Below are 19,532 nucleotides of genomic sequence, written 5' to 3' on the forward strand. Positions count from 1 at the left end.
AATTGAATTTAATGAAATCCAATTATACAGGTCGCATTTGAAGTTAGGCGCACATTCAACATCCATGGATACACTTCAATAATTACGATGGACATAGAAAGTAATGTCTTTCGCTACAGGTAGCATTCATCTACAGGTAGCATTCCCACTATTTTATGTGTAGATAGGAAGTTATCATGAATTGCAATCTGATTATGTATAATGTAATAAAACAAATACATTCTGATAAATAAAGTCACAGTGTGGATATCTTATATATTGCATTCACTTCATACAAAAAGTGTGGTTAACATAGTCCACCCTAGGTTACAGTTGATGCACAAAATACATCCATTGAATACAGTCCACTATGAAACCACACCATTGAGTGATACTTCAAAATAGGTGCACTAAACCCCAAGCATTGATTCAAACCAACTAAAAAAACTAACTAGACAAAATAGGGGCGCTAAACCCAACACATTGCATCAAACCAACTAGACAAACTAAATCCACATTACATTAAACATAAATGACAAAACACTAAATGACAAGACACTAGATCCACATGAAGCAATAGACAAACTTTCCATCTAGGCATATCGTTTGGTACTCCAAGCTTGTGCAGAATCATATTGCAGCTTGCTTTTCAGAGAATTGTGTTCACCAAGCAGTAGTTTCATAGCCAAGCTCATCCTTTTGACTTCTTCCTTATGCTACAGTGAAGATATATTTTCAGTTAGGTTATTGTCAATGCTAACAGATTTGTAAAATAAGTGTCATATCTTATTAATTAATTAGAACTCACCCCAAAAGAAGCATTGGTATGCATTGGTTTTTCGCTGTCCATCCAGTCCAAAACATAAACAGCTGTATGTTGGCTGTTATTCAAATGTTATAATGTGTTTAATAGAATTAGTTGAAAATGTAGTTATAAAATGAAAAGAATTAGTTTAAAATTTGTACCAAAAACCAATCCCCAAGTGACCAAATGGATCAGAAACAGTCCACATATCCTCGTTGAATTTGTCAGCAAGAAAGTTAGCTGGGAAATTAGGAGATTGAGACATCTGTGCTATTGCCTGCCACTGCATGTTGTCGTTTACAATATAAAATTAGACATAGTATATGTTTTAATATGATTATGTTGATTATATAGTATGGCAAATGAAGAAATACCATATTTGCAATAATCTCTTGGCGAGGATCGACATTCTGCTTTTCAAAGTATGGATCCATGTGGAACAACTGCTTATCTGCAATGGATGCAATCATGAGGTACCACAAGCCGCAACAATCTTCTATTGGTACATATATCTGCATAATTTATTCAGTATTAAAGAGTTTTATAAATAATTCTATTAAATAGTAATCTAAAATAAATTAAGCACGCTATTTGGAGAGATTATCATACATGGGAGAGATTTTCAAAAGGTGGCATCCAGTACTCTGCAAACTCACTGACAAGTTCTTCTATTGAATTCCCCATTTTGACAGCACGCTAACAAATTAATCACATGCATGATTCAGTTATCTTCTATTAGAATTTTTGTAAATGTTCATTGTAGTATTCAATTTAGATAATATATATACCATAAAGGCTGGTGGGAGTGCCCATTTTGTTGGTGATGACATTTGTTTCTGATTCCAGTTGATTGCCATAGCCATCATGTGCACAATCTAAAAGAACACATAGAAAAAAGATTAATAGACCTTTGAAGACTAATATCATGTAAAATGTAACAATATAGATAGTTTAATAGATTACCCTTTCATCAACAGTAACATATGGACACAGATTGAAAATCTTTCCTTACTCCTTCAAAGTCTCCAACTTTGAACAAAGGTTCCCTGAGTTGATCAATACTAATGTCAAATCACTTCACAAATAAATAATAAGTGTATATTATAAGTATGATTAGCTTGATAAACAATTACTCTGGATTATTAAATGGATGAAATACGTAGGCTGAAATGTGAGCTTGTTCAGTTGTTAGATTCATTTCTGGAGATAGAGGAAACTTTGTCTTGATGAACTGCATTAAGAAGTATACTACTTATCAGCTACAATACAAAAATTACAATAATAAGTAATTCATTTTATTTTTTACCTTTGAGAAAATTGTGCCTGTATTATTGACACCATTGAAGTTTGAGCACAGAGGTGTAGCTTGGTTCAGCTTGGTTGTCACATTTTTTGGAGGACATAAATCAGTCATTTTCTCAGTCTTAGGAACCTTTAATGTGTTGAAGTTAGATGAACGCACAAACGACAGCTTCCTTCCAACCATGCATTCCTCGTTTGAGTTTGTGATTTTTTGTTTCATCTATCATTGTGGAAATTAAAAGTTAATAACAACCCAACATAGAAGAATTTGAAACAAATAACTAACATGTTATGCACATTTCAAACCTTTGATTCAGTTCCTGCACGTTCAGTTGACTTAGTTTCCTTTTTTCCACCACTACAGGTTTTTGCAATTGATTTCTTAGCAGCAGAACCAGAAGTTTTGTAGGGATCAACGGTTTCAACTTGTGTACGTGTTCTCTTAGGTATGTTCTGATCCTCATCTTCGTCAGAAGAAATGAAAAGTACAATGTTTGATATGTCATCCTTTGATGCATATGCATCGTCAATGTAGTGAACTGGTGTACGGTTAGTGCGAGACTTGTTGGTATTAGATGGTGGAGACTTAGTGAACTTGTTGGTATTAGATGGTGGAGACTTAGCGAACATATTCTCAATGTTATTGACTATCCTCAGTATTTCAGTGCACATGCCAACCATTTCATTTGTTCTACTCTCGTTATCCCCCATCTTGTCTATTGTTCGACCAAGAATTGAACTCATTCTTTTGACATTTGATGCGTGCTCCTCCATCATCTCACCTTGTTTCTGCACAATCATGTTAAATAATCAATATATCAATATATGTATTTGCAAATACAATAACTAATGTATACTTTGTTTTTTTTAATAAGTCCTTGGAAGTTACCTGAACAAGGTCCACTAAGCTCCTAAAGCTGGTGCAAATACAAACCATATTTGAAGCTATTTCATCCATTGTTACTTGTTGAATGTCCTGCTTGAATATAAAGATCAGAACAACAAGGACACAAATGTTTACATTTAAAAGTAGAATATGATTTGAAAGATTTGGCAATTACCTCTTCAGCTTGAAGTTCTGGACTCCCTAACTTGTCATTGACATCTGTCTCATTGTTCAAAGGCACCTCAGTTGAGTCACCATTGGAAAAGGATTCTCCAGCACTTCCTCCCATTTTTCAAATACACAAATGAATTTCAGATGTTGTGTTAAGACTAATAATGTTGTTATATATAGGCAAAAATAATATTGGCTAGCTATTTTTTTATTTTTTATTTTATTTTGTTATTATTTACAATTTTATATTTTTAAATACATTGAAAACGATGCAGTGTTATTTGACATGATCCTTGATAACATAGGGAATACATTGAATGATGCAGTATAATATTTTCTACTTGTATGCTTAACTCCTTTTGTATGTCACATGTGATACAAGGTTGAAAGGCTATAGAAACAGTTACCATTTTGATCTATGTATTTGATCAATAATGTTGACATATGATAAAACAAAGAAGTGGATAGTTTTTACTTAAGATTAATCCCACAAATTGTAACAATATACTTCTTTTAGGAAATTAAATTGTAACAGGTAGTTAAAATTCAACTAAATAGACAATTTGCGGAGTTGTCCTATATTAAAACATGAGGCTCACAGCTGTCCGATGTCCAATGAGATGCAATGACATGCAAGAACATTGTTACATGCCCACCAATATATAAATCTTACTTTAACCATGCAGATTAATTACATGTCACACATTCATTTAACGGTACCAAAGGATGCATAAATATAAAGTTAACAAAGGACTAGATTTTAGTATTCGAAAACTATTCATCATCTCGTAATCGACAATTTAGAAGTCTATGTCATTTTTAGGTTAAGATCTAGCGTCCGAGTGCCTCTTACTCTTTGATTAGAGTCATGAAACTAGTTTATAGTATTCGAAAACTATTCATCGTCTCCTAATCGACAATTTAGAAGTCTATGTCATTTTTAGGTTAAGATCTAACGTCTGTGTGCCTCTTACTCTTTGATTAGAGTCATGAAACTAGTTTTTAGTATTCGAAAACTATTCATCGTCTTGTAATCGACAATTTAGAAGTCTATGTCATTTTTAGGTTAAGATCTAACCTCCGAGTGCTTCTTACTCTTTGATTAGAGTCATGAAACTAGTTTTTAGTATTCGAAAACTATTCATCGTCTCCTAATCGACAATTTAGAAGTCTATGTCATTTTTAGGTTAAGATCTAACGTTCGAGTGCTTCTTACTCTTTGATAGAGTCGTGAAACTAGTTTTTAGTATTCGAAAACTATTCATCGTCTCTTAATCGACAATTTAGAAGTCTATGTCATTTTTAGGTTAAGATCTAACGTCCGAGTGCTTCTTACTCTTTGATTAGAATCATGAAACTAGTTTTTAGTATTCGAAAACTATTCATCGTCTCGTAATCGACAATTTAGAAGTCTATGTCATTTTTAGGTTAAGATCTAACGTCCGAGTGCCTCTTACTCTTTGATTAGAGTCATGAAACTAGTTTATAGTATTCGAAAACTATTCATCGTCTCCTAATCGACAATTTAGAAGTCTATGTCATTTTTAGGTTAAGATCTAACGTCCGTGTGCCTCTTACTCTTTGATTAGAGTCATGAAACTAGTTTTTAGTATTCGAAAACTATTCATCGTCTCGTAATCGACAATTTAGAAGTCTATGTCATTTTTAGGTTAAGATCTAACGTTCGAGTGCCTCTTACTCTTTGATTAGAGTCATGAAACTAGTTTATAGTATTCGAAAACTATTCATCGTCTCTCCTAATCGACAATTTAGAAGTCTATGTCATTTTTAAGTTAAGATCTAACGTCCGTGTGCCTCTTACTCTTTGATTAGAGTCATGAAACTAGTTTTTAGTATTCGAAAACTATTCATCGTCTCTTAATCGACAATTTAGAAGTCTATGTCATTTTTAGGTTAAGATCTAACGTCCGAGTGCTTCTTACTCTTTGATTAGAATCATGAAACTAGTTTTTAGTATTCGAAAACTATTCATCGTCTCGTAATCGACAATTTAGAAGTCTATGTCATTTTTAGGTTAAGATCTAACGTCCGAGTGCCTCTTACTCTTTGATTAGAGTCATGAAACTAGTTTATAGTATTCGAAAACTATTCATCGTCTCCTAATCGACAATTTAGAAGTCTATGTCATTTTTAGGTTAAGATCTAACGTCTGTGTGCCTCTTACTCTTTGATTAGAGTCATGAAACTAGTTTTTAGTATTTGAAAACTATTCATCGTCTCCTAATCGGTAATTTAGAAATCTATGTCATTTATTAAGTTAATATCCAACGTACGAGTGCTTCTTAATAACTCTTTGATTAGAGTAATGAAAGATTTAATGTTAATTAAAAGATTCTAGTGTGTTAATTAAAAGATTTAATGTTCCAATGCATTATAAATAAAAAAATGAAAATAAAAAAGGTTTTAGTGGCATAAGACAAATATGAAGTTTGGCTATAATTACTAGTGAGTGTGACATGTCGGTTTCCTAAGCAGAATATACTGTATATGCATGTGTCCATTGACCACGGTCGTGGATTCCATGAATTTGTTTTTTCGTGCATTCATGCAGTCGTGCATTCATGTCGTTGTTAATGTACCTAATATACCAGCGTTGATTGTGATTATCAACGTGCACAACACAATTAGCCTCACATCTGCAACGTGTGTCTGCTCTAGCTTCACGTTTACGAATTTTATTATTCTGAAACCTATCTTCTCTAAACCCTTGTCTGTAGCAAACAAAATTTTGCTGCACAACTTCTTTATGCTTATTTCTTCTAACCTTGCTTTTGCGGGCAGAAAATCCATTCATTCTAGCATACCAATTATAGAATGTAAAAGCCACCTCAAGGTTTGGAAAATGGTACTTCTTCATATCATCTTCAGTTATCATCTTGAAATTAACACCACCCATATCTTCTAACCCATTTACAGAAATCCCTACATTATATCCTTCAAATCGATTTTCACCTTTCATGAAATCCTGCAGCAACAACAACAATGAGTTGTCAGATAAATTGAAATCCTTCAAAACACAATTAACATAAACAATATTGATTCACTCATGGTTAAAAATAATTTAAAAAAAAAAAAACCAAAATTATTAAAAATCACAACGTAAACTATGAAGATGGAAACAATTAAAAAAATAAATTTCAATTATGAAGATGCAAAACCCAAACCACAGCTACCCAAAATTATTGTAAAATTAACATTTTTTTAAGGCAAAAAGAAAATATAATTATATCATAAACCACAACACAAGGGGTGTTAAAGGTTTAGTAAACCAGTACAGAGGGAGGGACCGATCACCCAAATCCAAAACACAAAAAAAGGCCAAACTCAACAACCAAACAACATTCCATCTAAGAACAGAAAACTACAACACAGAGGACAAAACAGAAAGCAGCAGCAAAAACAATCCTGCAGCGAGCTATAACATAAGCGGAAGCAAACACTCGAACCATCACCGGGGTTCCACCGCCTTTCATACAAGAGACAGGGGCCTTTGGCCATGCGCCCAATAAACCAATTGTAAAATTAACATTGTTTGAATGAAAAACAAGATGGAAATACTCACTTGTTAGAAAGCGACGAAATTATGCAAACGTTGGCGGTGAAACGCGGTGAAATTATGTAGAAGAAGCTTTTTCAATATTTGAGGTGGTTAGATCTATAGCCATATCAGTTACCACCATCTCGTTCAAACCGGTTGCAGTAGTTAGATTCAAATGGCGACGGTGGTTTGTGACTTTTGTTGAGTGGGTATGAAAGAGGTTGGCGACTGAGGCTTCAAAGAGAAGCTCTGTTACTTTTGGTTATGAAGAAGAAGATCGTTTTTAATTTTCTGTGTTTTAATCAATAAACGTTGACATATGGCATGGTGTGAAGCGTGAAATATATCTAATGGGTAGATTTGAGTTAAGGGCATAAATGTAAAAACAAAAGATATACAAATAAGAAGATAAAGTTGAATGAAATAAAAATAAATAAAAAAAGAAAAGCCAAAAAAGGTGTAACCTGTAGTTGCAGGTCAAAACTAAAGGACCACAGGTGGACCTTTTATTTTGGGGACCATATTAGGGGCACCCCAAATTCTAACTAATAAATTTTTTTGAAAAATAATTAACATACATGAGACAAGTTCTAAATTATAATTTTTTTTTTTAAAAAAACTATTTTATAAGGGATAAGCTCTAACTTATATAAATTTCAAATTAATTATCATATACCGGAATTATAACTGATAAAAATTTCGAAATAATTATCATACGCGAGACAAATTTTAAATTATAAAAATTTCAAAAAACATATTTTATGCGGGATAAGTTCTAACTTATATAAATTTCAAAAAACTATCTTATCCGGGATAAGTTTCTATTATTTTTTTCACTTTTTTTTAATTAACTCAATTTATTAAATAACTATCATACATGGTATCTAAAATAAGTATCATACATGAGACAAATTACACTACTGACTTATAATACTGATTAAATAAATTCTTTTTTTTTTGTTTTCAATTTTAATTAGCAAAGTTTAACTTAAAAAATTATCGGCGTAACGTTATGAACCGTGCGATAGCACGGGTCTATTACTAGTTAATTTACAAACATTATATAATTTGTTTTTTTGGTTTAATTTTAGATAAATTTAAGGAAGTACTCCAACGAAGGTTCTTATTCTCTTTTAGCCATTCTTAACATATGGCTAAATCATTTTTTTTTGGTTTAATTTTAGATAAATTTAATGTAATATCTATGCTAACTGAACTAAACTCACGGGACATAAGTTTTACCGGATTAAATCATCATATTGGGCTAAAATTAATCACATAAATAAAGTAGGATACAATTTCTACATCCCAAAACTTTAAGACATTAAATTTATGAGTCATCTCATTTATATGTTGTTTAACTTCAACTCTTTCATCCTTTAAAAAAGAAGCATTATCTATTTCATCCGATATAAAACTTCAACACATGTTTGACATATCACAACAAAATTTTGAGGAGAATTGTTATGCCTCAACGTTTGTTTCATTTCCCTATTGGGTAGACGATAAATTGACGGACTAAATTATCACCCCAGGAGTTACTTTTGTCACCCTACTGGTTATACTTGCAAGTCCTATTTATATACATCCGCTACTTAAGTAGCAGATGTTATAAAATCAGAAATTTTGGGGAAAAATACCATCCGCTATTTAAGTAGCGAGTGTTAAGTAACCAGTAGAGCGACAAAACTAACTCCCTACAAATAAATGTCCTGGACATCATCAAATTAAGTCGTAGGCTATCACAAATCAAAAACCATGCTTGCCATATAAATTTTTAAGCTCATGGCCCATGTTAGTCGTTCCGTCCCTAATTATAAGTTTATTGGAGAATTTTCATTTTTTTTTTCTTTAAATATAACCATCAATACAATTTATTAGCTACGTTTGTCTTTAAATATAACCATCTATACAATTTATTAGCTACGTTTGTCTTTAAATATAACCATCTATACAATTTATTAGCTAGGTGCATGTGCATTTATTTATATAAAAAAAATGTTAACTAGTGAAACCGATGAACCACGTGAGCTAGTTAGATGCGTGGGGCAGAGGGCTCGTAGTACCCCCTTTTCTTGATCCAGCCTTTGATTCTCTTCGATAGCGAATCACCTACTAGTAAAATTATCTTAAAACTTCTCCAATCAACTTTTCAAAAATATAAAAAATGTTATATTCAATACAAAATTTATTTAAAATTAGCATGATTCTTTATATATGATATAATTTTTCTTTTGACAGATAATAATATGATATGATTATTTTTTTTGCTACTCATGCATTTGGGATCACAAGCATAATCAAAATAAAAAAGTACTCAAGCCCAATGAAAAACTATTGCACAAATAACATTATTTCCAATGACCCTTTTTCACAAAATTCTTATTATCATAACTTCGATATACCCCATCTTGTTCTGCCTTCCAATATATCATGAAATGACCTCGGTCAATTTTAGGATCATATGCAGGGAAATTAACTTGTAAACCATGCCAATTTGCATTACAAATTTCAGATTTATCAGAAGGATATGTAAAATGGTAGAATTTATTTGGTTGTAGGTGACCAATAATACCACCCCCACTCAAACATGTAAGTTGTACACCACCTGATAAATTATCCACGCGGATGTTAATTGTAACATAAGGTGCTGCATCACATAAGCTATACGAAAGGATAATTGCAAACAATATGGCTATATAATTTAAAGTTGACATTTTGAAGTAAATATGATTTTATCTCTCAAGGTTATATATATATATATATATATATATATATATATATATATATATATATATATATATATATAAGAATAATAACGTGTTTGTTTGTATTTGTACTCAATATATAATACTCTCAATCTTAGGTCTCATATATATATATATATATATAATTGCAAACAATATGGCTATATAATTTAAAGTTGACATTTTGAAGTAAATATGATTTTATCTCTCAAGGTTATATATATATATATATATATATATATATATATATATATATATATATATATAGGGGGCTGCTAATTTAGACCCAGTTGGGTCTAAATTAGCAAGGTGCACCTTTTGAGTTGGACAAAAATACCCATTTTTTAATTTTTTGGAAGAATAGAGCAACAGGGGCATTTCTGTAATTTTCTGCAATTTTACACGCGCCCCCCACTTCTTTTTCCCCCCCCAGGACACGTGTCACGCGATTACAGGACAAAATTCACGCGCGTGCACCACACGCGCCGACAGGCGCGCGTGGGTGGAAGGATGGGAGGAGAGAGAAACTTTGCTTTTGAAAAAGGCAGCCACGTGTCACGCTATTATTGGGTCTGCGTGATTTTTTTCATTTTATACTTTAAACTCGATTATTTCGTCGTAAATTAATTTTTTATTTTTTAATTTTTATACCAAAATTCATAATTTTTTTTTCTCTACAAATAGAGACTTGGTTTGTTTGATTTGGACACCGAAAAAAAAACGCAATTTTTCACTACTTTAAACTCGATTATTTCGTCGTAAATTAATTTTTTATTTTTTATTTTTTATACCAAAATTCATAATTTTTTTTTCTCTACAAATAGAGACTTGGTTCGTTTGATTTGGACACAGAAAAAAAAAACCCAATTTTTCACTACCTTAATCTCATCAAATAACTAATAATCAACTTACTGAAACCATTTTACCAGCAAAATGGTTTCAGATTACAACTCTCTGAAACCATTCTACCAGATAAATGGTTTCAGAAGCAAACACAATTAATAAATTACTCACTGAAACCATTCTACCAGTAAAATGGTTTCAGAATACAACTATGTGCAACCATTCTACAAGCTAAATGGTTTCAGAAGCAAATAACTAATAATCAACTTACTGAAACCATTCTACCAGCAAAATGGTTTCAGATTACAACTCTCTGAAACCATTGTACCAGATAAATGGTTTCAGAAGCAAACACAATTAATAAATTACTCACTGAAACCATTCTACCAGTAAAATGGTTTCAGAATACAACTATGTGCATCCATTCTACAAGCTAAATGGTTTCAGAAGCAAATAACTAATAATCAACTTACTGAAACCATTTTACCAGCAAAATGGTTTCAGATTACAACTCTCTGAAACCATTCTACCAGATAAATGGTTTCAGAAGCAAACACAATTAATAAATTACTCACTGAAACCATTCTACCAGTAAAATGGTTTCAGAATACAACTATGTGCAACCATTCTACAAGCTAAATGGTTTCAGAAGCAAATAACTAGTAATCAACTTACTGAAACCATTCTACCAGCAAAATGGTTTCAGATTACAACTCTCTGAAACCATTCTACCATATAAATGGTTTCAGAAGGATTTCGGTGTCCAAATCAAACGAACCAAGTCTCTATTTGTAGGGAAAAAAAAATTATGAATTTTGGTATAAAAAATAAAAAATAAAAAATTAATTTACGACGAAATAATCGAGTTTAAAGTAGTGAAAAATTGCGTTTTTTTTTCGGTGTCCAAATCAAACAAACCAAGTCTCTATTTGTAGAGAAAAAAAAATTATGAATTTTGGTATAAAAATTAAAAAATAAAAAATTAATTTACGACGAAATAATCGAGTTTAAAGTATAAAATGAAAAAAATCACGCAGACCCATTCATATGCTGACACGTGGCTGCCTTTTTCAAAAGCAAAATTTTCTCTCTCCAGCTTATAATCTAGTGTGACGCAGACAGGATGATCTGATAGATCAGGATGATCTGGGCTGTCTGATTGATCAGACAGTCTTAATGAGATCACATCTTGGCTGTCTGATTGAAATCAACGGTCTGTAACCATGGTCCTTCCGTACGCGCGCGACACTGGATCCACGTCTATTAATTGTTTAAGAAGGTGGGGCGCGTGATGTTATTTTTTTTTTTATGTAAAATTACAGAAATGCCCCTGTTGCTCTATTCTTTCAAAAATTAAAAGAATGAGTATTTTGGTCCAACTCAAAAGGTGCACCTTGCTAACTTAGACCTAACTAGGGTCTAAGTTAGAAAACCCCATATATATATATATATATATATATATATATAAGAATAATAACGTGTTTGTTTGTATTTGTACTCAATATATAATACTCTCAATCTTAGGTCTCATATATATATATATATATATATATATATATATATATATAAAATTTAGATCCTCTCCAATTTTCACTTGTTAAAGTTTATCCAACTATTAATATATCTGATCAATAATGAAATTCTGGTACACAGTAGACAAGTGTTGTCCACGATGTGCCGACACTTGTCGCAACACTTATCTTAGCAGTAAGAACAATAAAACAGAGCATTAAAAACATATACTGAAAAGCATAAACGACACACATAATTGTTAACCCAGTTCAGCCTAACAGCCTAATCTGGGGGATACCAATCCAGGAGGAAATTCACTATCAGTAGTATTAATTCGGAGCTAAACTCCCCCGTTTACAACTCCTCACTTAATCCCTACCCAATGACACTTCTACCTAGGAACTCCTAGATATGAGACCCCGTCTCACTCCCCTCAACCTTACAACCAGTAAGGATTTCAATAACAACATAATGGAGACACTCTCCTTGACAAAGATGAAGACACACTTCAATAACATCACCACCTAGCCAACGACTAAGTTCACAATTTGGAGTTGCTTAAAAGCTTCCTCCAAATACAATACTCAACTCATTACCTATAGGTTTCTGAGTGAGGACATAGTGACCATCTCACAACCCGAGTGGTTCACTTTACACCAACTCTCCTAGAGAGTGGCTTAAAGACACGAAACCCTTAAAAGACTACATCTTTGATATTCTATTTTAGCTTCAAGTTTCGGTCAATAATAAGGGTTAGAAGCACCCTTTATATAGCACAGCCTCGTGGGCTTTTCACAATGCTTCAGCTCCAAGAAATCTTCTAGATGCAAAATATATATTTTTACCAAATCTTTCTTTGCATCAAATATTCCTCCCATAAATATATTTGTTGTAAATATATTTTAAAATTAAATCTTCTAATCTTCTTGAAGCACAAAGATTTATTTGAAATAAATCTTTTATATTTTCTGCAGCAATCTTCACAAGATATATTTTTGAAAATAATAGTTCTATTTTTGAAACACAAAAATATATTTTCCAAAAATATAATTCCTTTGGAAAATAGAACTAGGGTTCAGCTGCCTTCTGAAACACATTGATCACGTGCGCCTTGTTGTATAAGAAACCACGAAATAATTCTTCAATCAGATCTTCAACAGATTGAGTAGAAAATAATAACATCTAGCTGGCGCGCGCAGAACAGAGTCAGGTGTTGTTTCAAAGTGTCACAACATTTGTCACAACACTTGGGGTCAGCACACTTGTCTCAACACTTGGCTTAAAATATGTTTTTGCAAAATGTAGCCAATCATACAAAAACCCAACAATCTCCCCCTTTGGCAAATTTTGGCTAAATAATATTAGACCAGTATATAGAGAGATACAGTATTACCTTTCCTTCGAGTCAACATGATCACACAACTAGGAAAGAAAGTAACACACAATAAAACTACCTCAAGGAGATTTAAGTAGCATCAGAGGCAATGCAACAGCGGAATACAAACACAACTAGCCTCATGGAACAACACAAGAGAGAAATAAACTCCCAATAGAAGATGCTAAGTAGGAGAAATAAACTCCTAATAGTTTAATGCGCATCCATACATCATAAGAACAACAGGGAAAAATAAATTCCCATAAACATCTGAGAAAAATAAATTCTCAGTCATAAGAGATAGTGGACTCACTAGTCAGGTGCCATAACACTTGGCACAACATTTGTCATCAAACATATTCAGGCGATCAAGAGATAATATCACTCACACTCCCCCTGAATTCATGCATACAAACATCAGATAGAGAAAGAATATTCACTACTCCCCCTCAGTACATGCATATCACTCACACTCCCCCTCAATGCGAGCATACGAACAATTCATGCAAACACAGGTCAGGTCACCAGATGTGAGAACATCTGACCACACACTTGTCACACACTTGTCACACACACACACACTACTCCCCCTTTTTAGCCACAATTTAGCCAAACATCATGCATAGGAAATCATAGTGTACCAGAGCATAGAGAATATCAGTGTGCAGTTATTACAGACCATAGAGCACACACAGGTGCTAGAAATCCAGGGCCTTGCCCACAAATGATACGGAGAACAAAAGTAGTGGAAAGAGAACATGCGCGCTTTCATCCACAATACCATGACCAAATTCCAACAGTATAGCATGAAGATCATAAGTCATAAGGTATAAACTTATACTATCTTCATCACATCAACCACAAAGTGCACAGAGCTACTACTACTGAAGATAACACCATGGGATACATACCTTATCATATATAAATCAGTAGTGGAGGAACCATATCATATCCACCACATCAAACTCCATAGTCAACACTCATAAAATAGACATTTTCCCCTTGTTTTCACAACATGACAAGAGCATGAGAAACCATTGTTCTTGGAAACAACATGTACCAACCGGCAGAGAAAGCAATGTTAGGAACATGTGGTCCGACAAAAGAAATCTATAGTCAGAAGTCAAAGACACTCCCTTTTTGGCTTTGGAGTGCTTCTGATCTTTCAATCTCAAAGAGTTGTCTCATAATACTCTTAGAGATTACACCCATAAAGGTTTTTGGTAGCTTCACCATAAACGTTGTAGCTTGCTTCATAGTTAAAAATATACTTACCAAAAATCCAGCTTCTCATAGCATTATCTCTTTTAAAACACAAGTTTCTATTTCTAGACATTTTCTTCAAAATGAATAAAACATTCTCTAAGAGGACAGAAGAGATGTCAACTTTCTTCCTGTCAAGTGACATGATGCCCAGAACATCATCCTCAATATTTGGCTCATAGTCAACCACATTCTAGCATTTTGGTGACAGATGTTGTACACAATGTTGGAACACTTGAGATAACACGATGTTGAGACAGATGTTACAACATCTCGTACCAGAACAGACAAGTTATTCAACACAGATGAATATTATTCAGTGTCAATCTCAAGAGACATATACCAAAAGCATCTTCAACAATAGATATATTGTCATCACATAAGAACATCAAACTAGAGGTTTCAGAAACAGGTCTGAAACAATCACTTACCATAGTAGTAATCGCCTTTGATCATCACATATCTGAGCATTATCGCATCTGATCATAACACATTTGAACACATATAATACTTCTCAGCAGAATGCACATCCAAACAATCGTACCATGCTAGTTCTCTTTTAGTCACACTTTGAGCAACAACTTTGGTCAAGTGGAAGATCATCAAGATTAGTTTCTTCTACCACATTCAAAACCTTAATACTCCAAACCACCATTAGTTGATCTTCAACCTTATTAGATTGAGGAGTCTCAGAACCATATCAGCATAAGTTTGGGGGATTGCAGAACAGGTTTCAACAACACTAACTGGTTGGTCCAGGATGTTTCAACATCCGATATGACATTAGACTTATGTTAGGTTCCTTTGGGGGACTCAACCACAACTTTAGTGAGGGATGACAAAGTGTCAGAACCAACAACCTTGGAAGATGACACATGCACGATTTCAACAATAATGTCATCAACAACAGCAACATTCATACCAGATTGAAAGTTTCAGAGGTACATCTGACAGATGTTCCAACACTACCCACAACATTTGAACTGACAGAACCTTTAACATGAGTAACAACATTTGATTCGATATTAATAAAATTTACCCAAGTAAATCTGGAGGAATCATCAACAACTACAAAGACATACTTCTTTCGACCAAGGTTGTCAACTTGCATAGGTTCATCAAATCAGCAATCATCTCTTTTCTTGTCATGAAGCCAGAATTTTCTTGCCAGATGTTGCAACATTATGTGGGACATTTGTCCCTTCAACTAGTCTATAGTGCAATGTGAGAGGAGATTCCCTCTTACAGATAACATCAGAGCTGATCAAAATACTAGGATGTTGATCAAGAATAATACTACAAAGCACATTGGTAATGTTGTTGGCATCTTCACATCCAAAGGCTTAGCATGCTTAGTAGTTTGAAAAATATAAGAGTCAAAATTCCATTTGGTCTTGGTACCAACAGTGTAGATAAAGTTACTCAAGCCTATAGCACTGTCAGAAAACTCTACCTCAGCTTCAGGTTCTTCACTCCTGCCCAAAAACTTATTAATCACATCAGGTGAAAATTCAACACATCTACCCATGTCAAAAACCTTCATGAATTCTTTGCTCAAAGGATCATCACAGTCTTCAGTTTCCTGAGAGCTCTACTAGACTCAATCAAGTCAGTTATCATTTGCTGCCTAGTGAGAGCACCAGCTTTTGCTGGACAGATGTACCAACACCTGCTGCAACATTTGTCCCTGCAAGCAGCCTTTGCTCAATATTCAGCTTTCCTTTTCTTTTACAAGGGACATCAGTGTCCACAAGAATATTTGGATGTTGGTCAAGAACAATACCACACAGTAAAGTAGGAAATGTTATGGGTAGAGCAAAAGATTTAGCATGTTCCAAAGTGGCATAAAAGACATAAGCACCATAATCAAACCTGGCCTTAGTTCCAACAACATAAATGAACCTAGCCAATTCTTTGGCTACATTACTGGAATGAGTGATAGGAACCCGATTAACAACAACAATCTTATTCAGAACTGCATATAAAGGAGATAGTTGAGATGCAGAAAGTTTCATTTGACAAGGCCATTGCTTCAGCCTATTCCCAGTGATTGTTCTACAAATATTATCTGTGACTTCCAGCTCAGCTACTTCCTCATTACTTCTTCCCAAAAATTTGTTGATTATAGAGGGTGAGAAGTGAACACACCTTCCTCTCACAAAAACCTGCCTATACTCAGGGTTTTTTAGGATCATCACAATTGTCACCAACATTCACTACAAATCCCCTTACCAGCTTATCAAAACAGTCACCTAGATCAGACACTGTTCTCATCAGACCTTCATTCCTTTCACACTTCTTCTGAATGTGTCACCAAATGTAGCTACACTTGTCTCCCTTTCAAAGTCTGATTTACTAGAAGGGGGTTCTTTCTTTTCAGACTCTTTTTCTTCTCCCAGTAACAGATACATTATTACTCTTTGTCCTTGGTGGACCGTAAAAAGGTTTCTTCCCAACAAATCTTGTCACCTTTCATGATTTAGATTTCTGGACAAGTGTATTGACAGTTGTCACATTTTTACCAGCCCTACTTCTGATTCTTCCTACAACATTAGCACTAGGTGTCTTATCTAGTGACTTGTTACCAGCCACTATATCATTCACAATGACAACATCAGGATCATCACCCACACTTTTGTCAACAGAAGGTTCTTTATCAGCAAACAAAGACCTAATACTCTCATCAGATTTATAGTTCACAACACAGTGATCAGCAGAATTATTACCAGTCATAATTACTTTTGTAGTATTCTCTTTCTCAGTAGTATTCATCTGGTAAGAAATATCTGAAACATTATGATCTATTATAGTTTCAGGTGCTGCAGATGTATCAAAATATGTGGCAGTTGCAGGTGCCACAAATGTACCTACACTTGGTACAACATTTGTCTCAGGGATAGTTTCCTTGAGAGTTTCACCAACACAATCACTTGTGGCCTTAGTGGAAGCACCAAAGTCACAATTAACAACAGCAGGGGGACACAAGAGGATCAACCATCAGTAGTTGATTAACCTTCAATACCAGATCATCCACACATGTTTGAACAACACTCTAACCCTTTTACTTAACAAGGACATATCTTGATCACTGTCCTTGCAGAACCACACTCTGTATCATGACCTTTTGAATAGGCAAGATGTCATGCTTAATAAGTGTGAAGTCACTCACAAACTCCAAAACTTCTTAGTTTGCTTAAAAGCTTGACTAAGATTCTGATTATCAGCCCTTTTCTCGAGTGACTTGCAGTAGATAACCAAAGACAATTATCAGACCTCAGTATCTGACAATATTTTGCTGCCCTTACATCCACTACTAGTGGAATCAATAGTCATGCATTGCTAGAGCATACTATTAAAGAAAGATCAGAACCTCCACATTCTGATTCACATAGGCAGATAAGCTTCTTCTGACCATACAACTTGAGCACTCCTATGCATAATTCCAAGCACCTTACATGCCCAACTGTCATCCAACACGATTCTGCATAATCTGCAGGTCAGATGTACCAACATCTGGGAGCACATCAGTCCCCTTCTCAGGTACCATAATAATAGATCCTTTATCAAGCTTACACAGGAAAAGCAAAACACGCATCTGCACTACCACTTACTTGGATCAGAAATAAACTCACCCAAGAAGTCAACCATAAGTTTCTAGTGTCAAAATAAATCCAACAAGATTCTGCATACTGCTGGTCAGATGTAGCAACATCTGGGACGACATCAGTCCCCTTCTCAAGGAACACACCAAGAGATCCTTTATCAAAGCCACTGGAAGTTGGCTTTTAGGGTTAGAAGCAAAAATAAATTGCTCACAACTTCGTTCAGATCTCTCTTCAACAAACTCATATATGAGTGCCTTTATGAGTGGACTTGAGATCACCCTCAAGTATCGTTGGCATCTCCAACAAGTTAGTTGAACCTCACCAGAGGAGAACAGAGTGTAGCACACTCAAAACCACCAGGAGTTTTCCCATCATATATGTATGCAGCGGAATTCAAACCAGAAAACTCCTCAACAAACTTCAGGCACACCATAATGACCTTTGCACAAACTCCACACTTCAGGTGCAACAGGTTAACATAGGTTTGAAAATAAATCAAACCATACAGAAGCTCAAACATCAAAGCTATACATCGTGCCATGAATAGTCCATCCTCCACTTCTAGGGACCATTCAAACAAATATGAACTTCTTCAAGTCCAAACAACTTTTCAGTATTCCTTACTTGTTCATAACCAGAAAGTATCTTCCCTAGGATCTCACCCAGATACAGAACAGGATGCCTGCTCTGATACCAATTGAAATTCTGGTACACAGTAGACAAGTGTTGTCCACGATGTGCCGACACTTGTCGCAACACTTGTCTTAGCAGTAAGAACAATAAAACAGAGCATTAAAAACATATACTGAAAAGCATAAACGACACACATAATTGTTAACCCAGTTCAGCCTAACAGCCTAATCTGGGGGATACCAATCCAGGAGGAAATTCACTATCAGTAGTATTAATTCGGAGCTAAACTCCCCCGTTTACAACTCCTCACTTAATCCCTACCCAATGACACTTCTACCTAGGAACTCCTAGATATGAGACCCCGTCTCACTCCCCTCAACCTTACAACCAGTAAGGATTTCAATAACAACATAATGGAGACACTCTCCTTGACAAAGATGAAGACACACTTCAATAACATCACCACCTAGCCAACGACTAAGTTCACAATTTGGAGTTGCTTAAAAGCTTCCTCCAAATACAATACTCAACTCATTACCTATAGGTTTCTGAGTGAGGACATAGTGACCATCTCACAACCCGAGTGGTTCACTTTACACCAACTCTCCTAGAGAGTGGCTTAAAGACACGAAACCCTTAAAAGACTACATCTTTGATATTCTATTTTAGCTTCAAGTTTCGGTCAATAATAAGGGTTAGAAGCACCCTTTATATAGCACAGCCTCGTGGGCTTTTCACAATGCTTCAGCTCCAAGAAATCTTCTAGATGCAAAATATATATTTTTACCAAATCTTTCTTTGCATCAAATATTCCTCCCATAAATATATTTGTTGTAAATATATTTTAAAATT

At 34.3% G+C, this 19,532-nt stretch overlaps 1 protein-coding gene across 1 annotated transcript; it reads right to left on the reverse strand.

Annotated features, from left to right (window-relative positions):
- Positions 1-228: 228 nt before the first annotated feature.
- LOC123893243 lies at positions 229-6,916 on the reverse strand. Its single transcript, XM_045943178.1, has 11 exons — positions 6,727-6,916; positions 2,393-2,511; positions 2,091-2,306; positions 1,918-2,015; positions 1,748-1,830; positions 1,573-1,659; positions 1,394-1,480; positions 1,159-1,296; positions 946-1,067; positions 788-860; positions 229-695 (listed from the first exon to the last, which is right to left on the reverse strand). The coding sequence occupies exons 6-11, from the start codon at positions 1,648-1,650 to the stop codon at positions 573-575; spliced, it is 621 nt and encodes a 206-aa protein (XP_045799134.1). The 5' UTR covers positions 1,651-1,659; positions 1,748-1,830; positions 1,918-2,015; positions 2,091-2,306; positions 2,393-2,511; positions 6,727-6,916; the 3' UTR covers positions 229-572.
- Positions 6,917-19,532: the final 12,616 nt, after the last annotated feature.

The sequence above is a fragment of the Trifolium pratense genome, linkage group LG6 (genome assembly GCF_020283565.1).
Source record: "Trifolium pratense cultivar HEN17-A07 linkage group LG6, ARS_RC_1.1, whole genome shotgun sequence".
Classification (NCBI taxonomy): domain Eukaryota; kingdom Viridiplantae; phylum Streptophyta; class Magnoliopsida; order Fabales; family Fabaceae; genus Trifolium; species Trifolium pratense.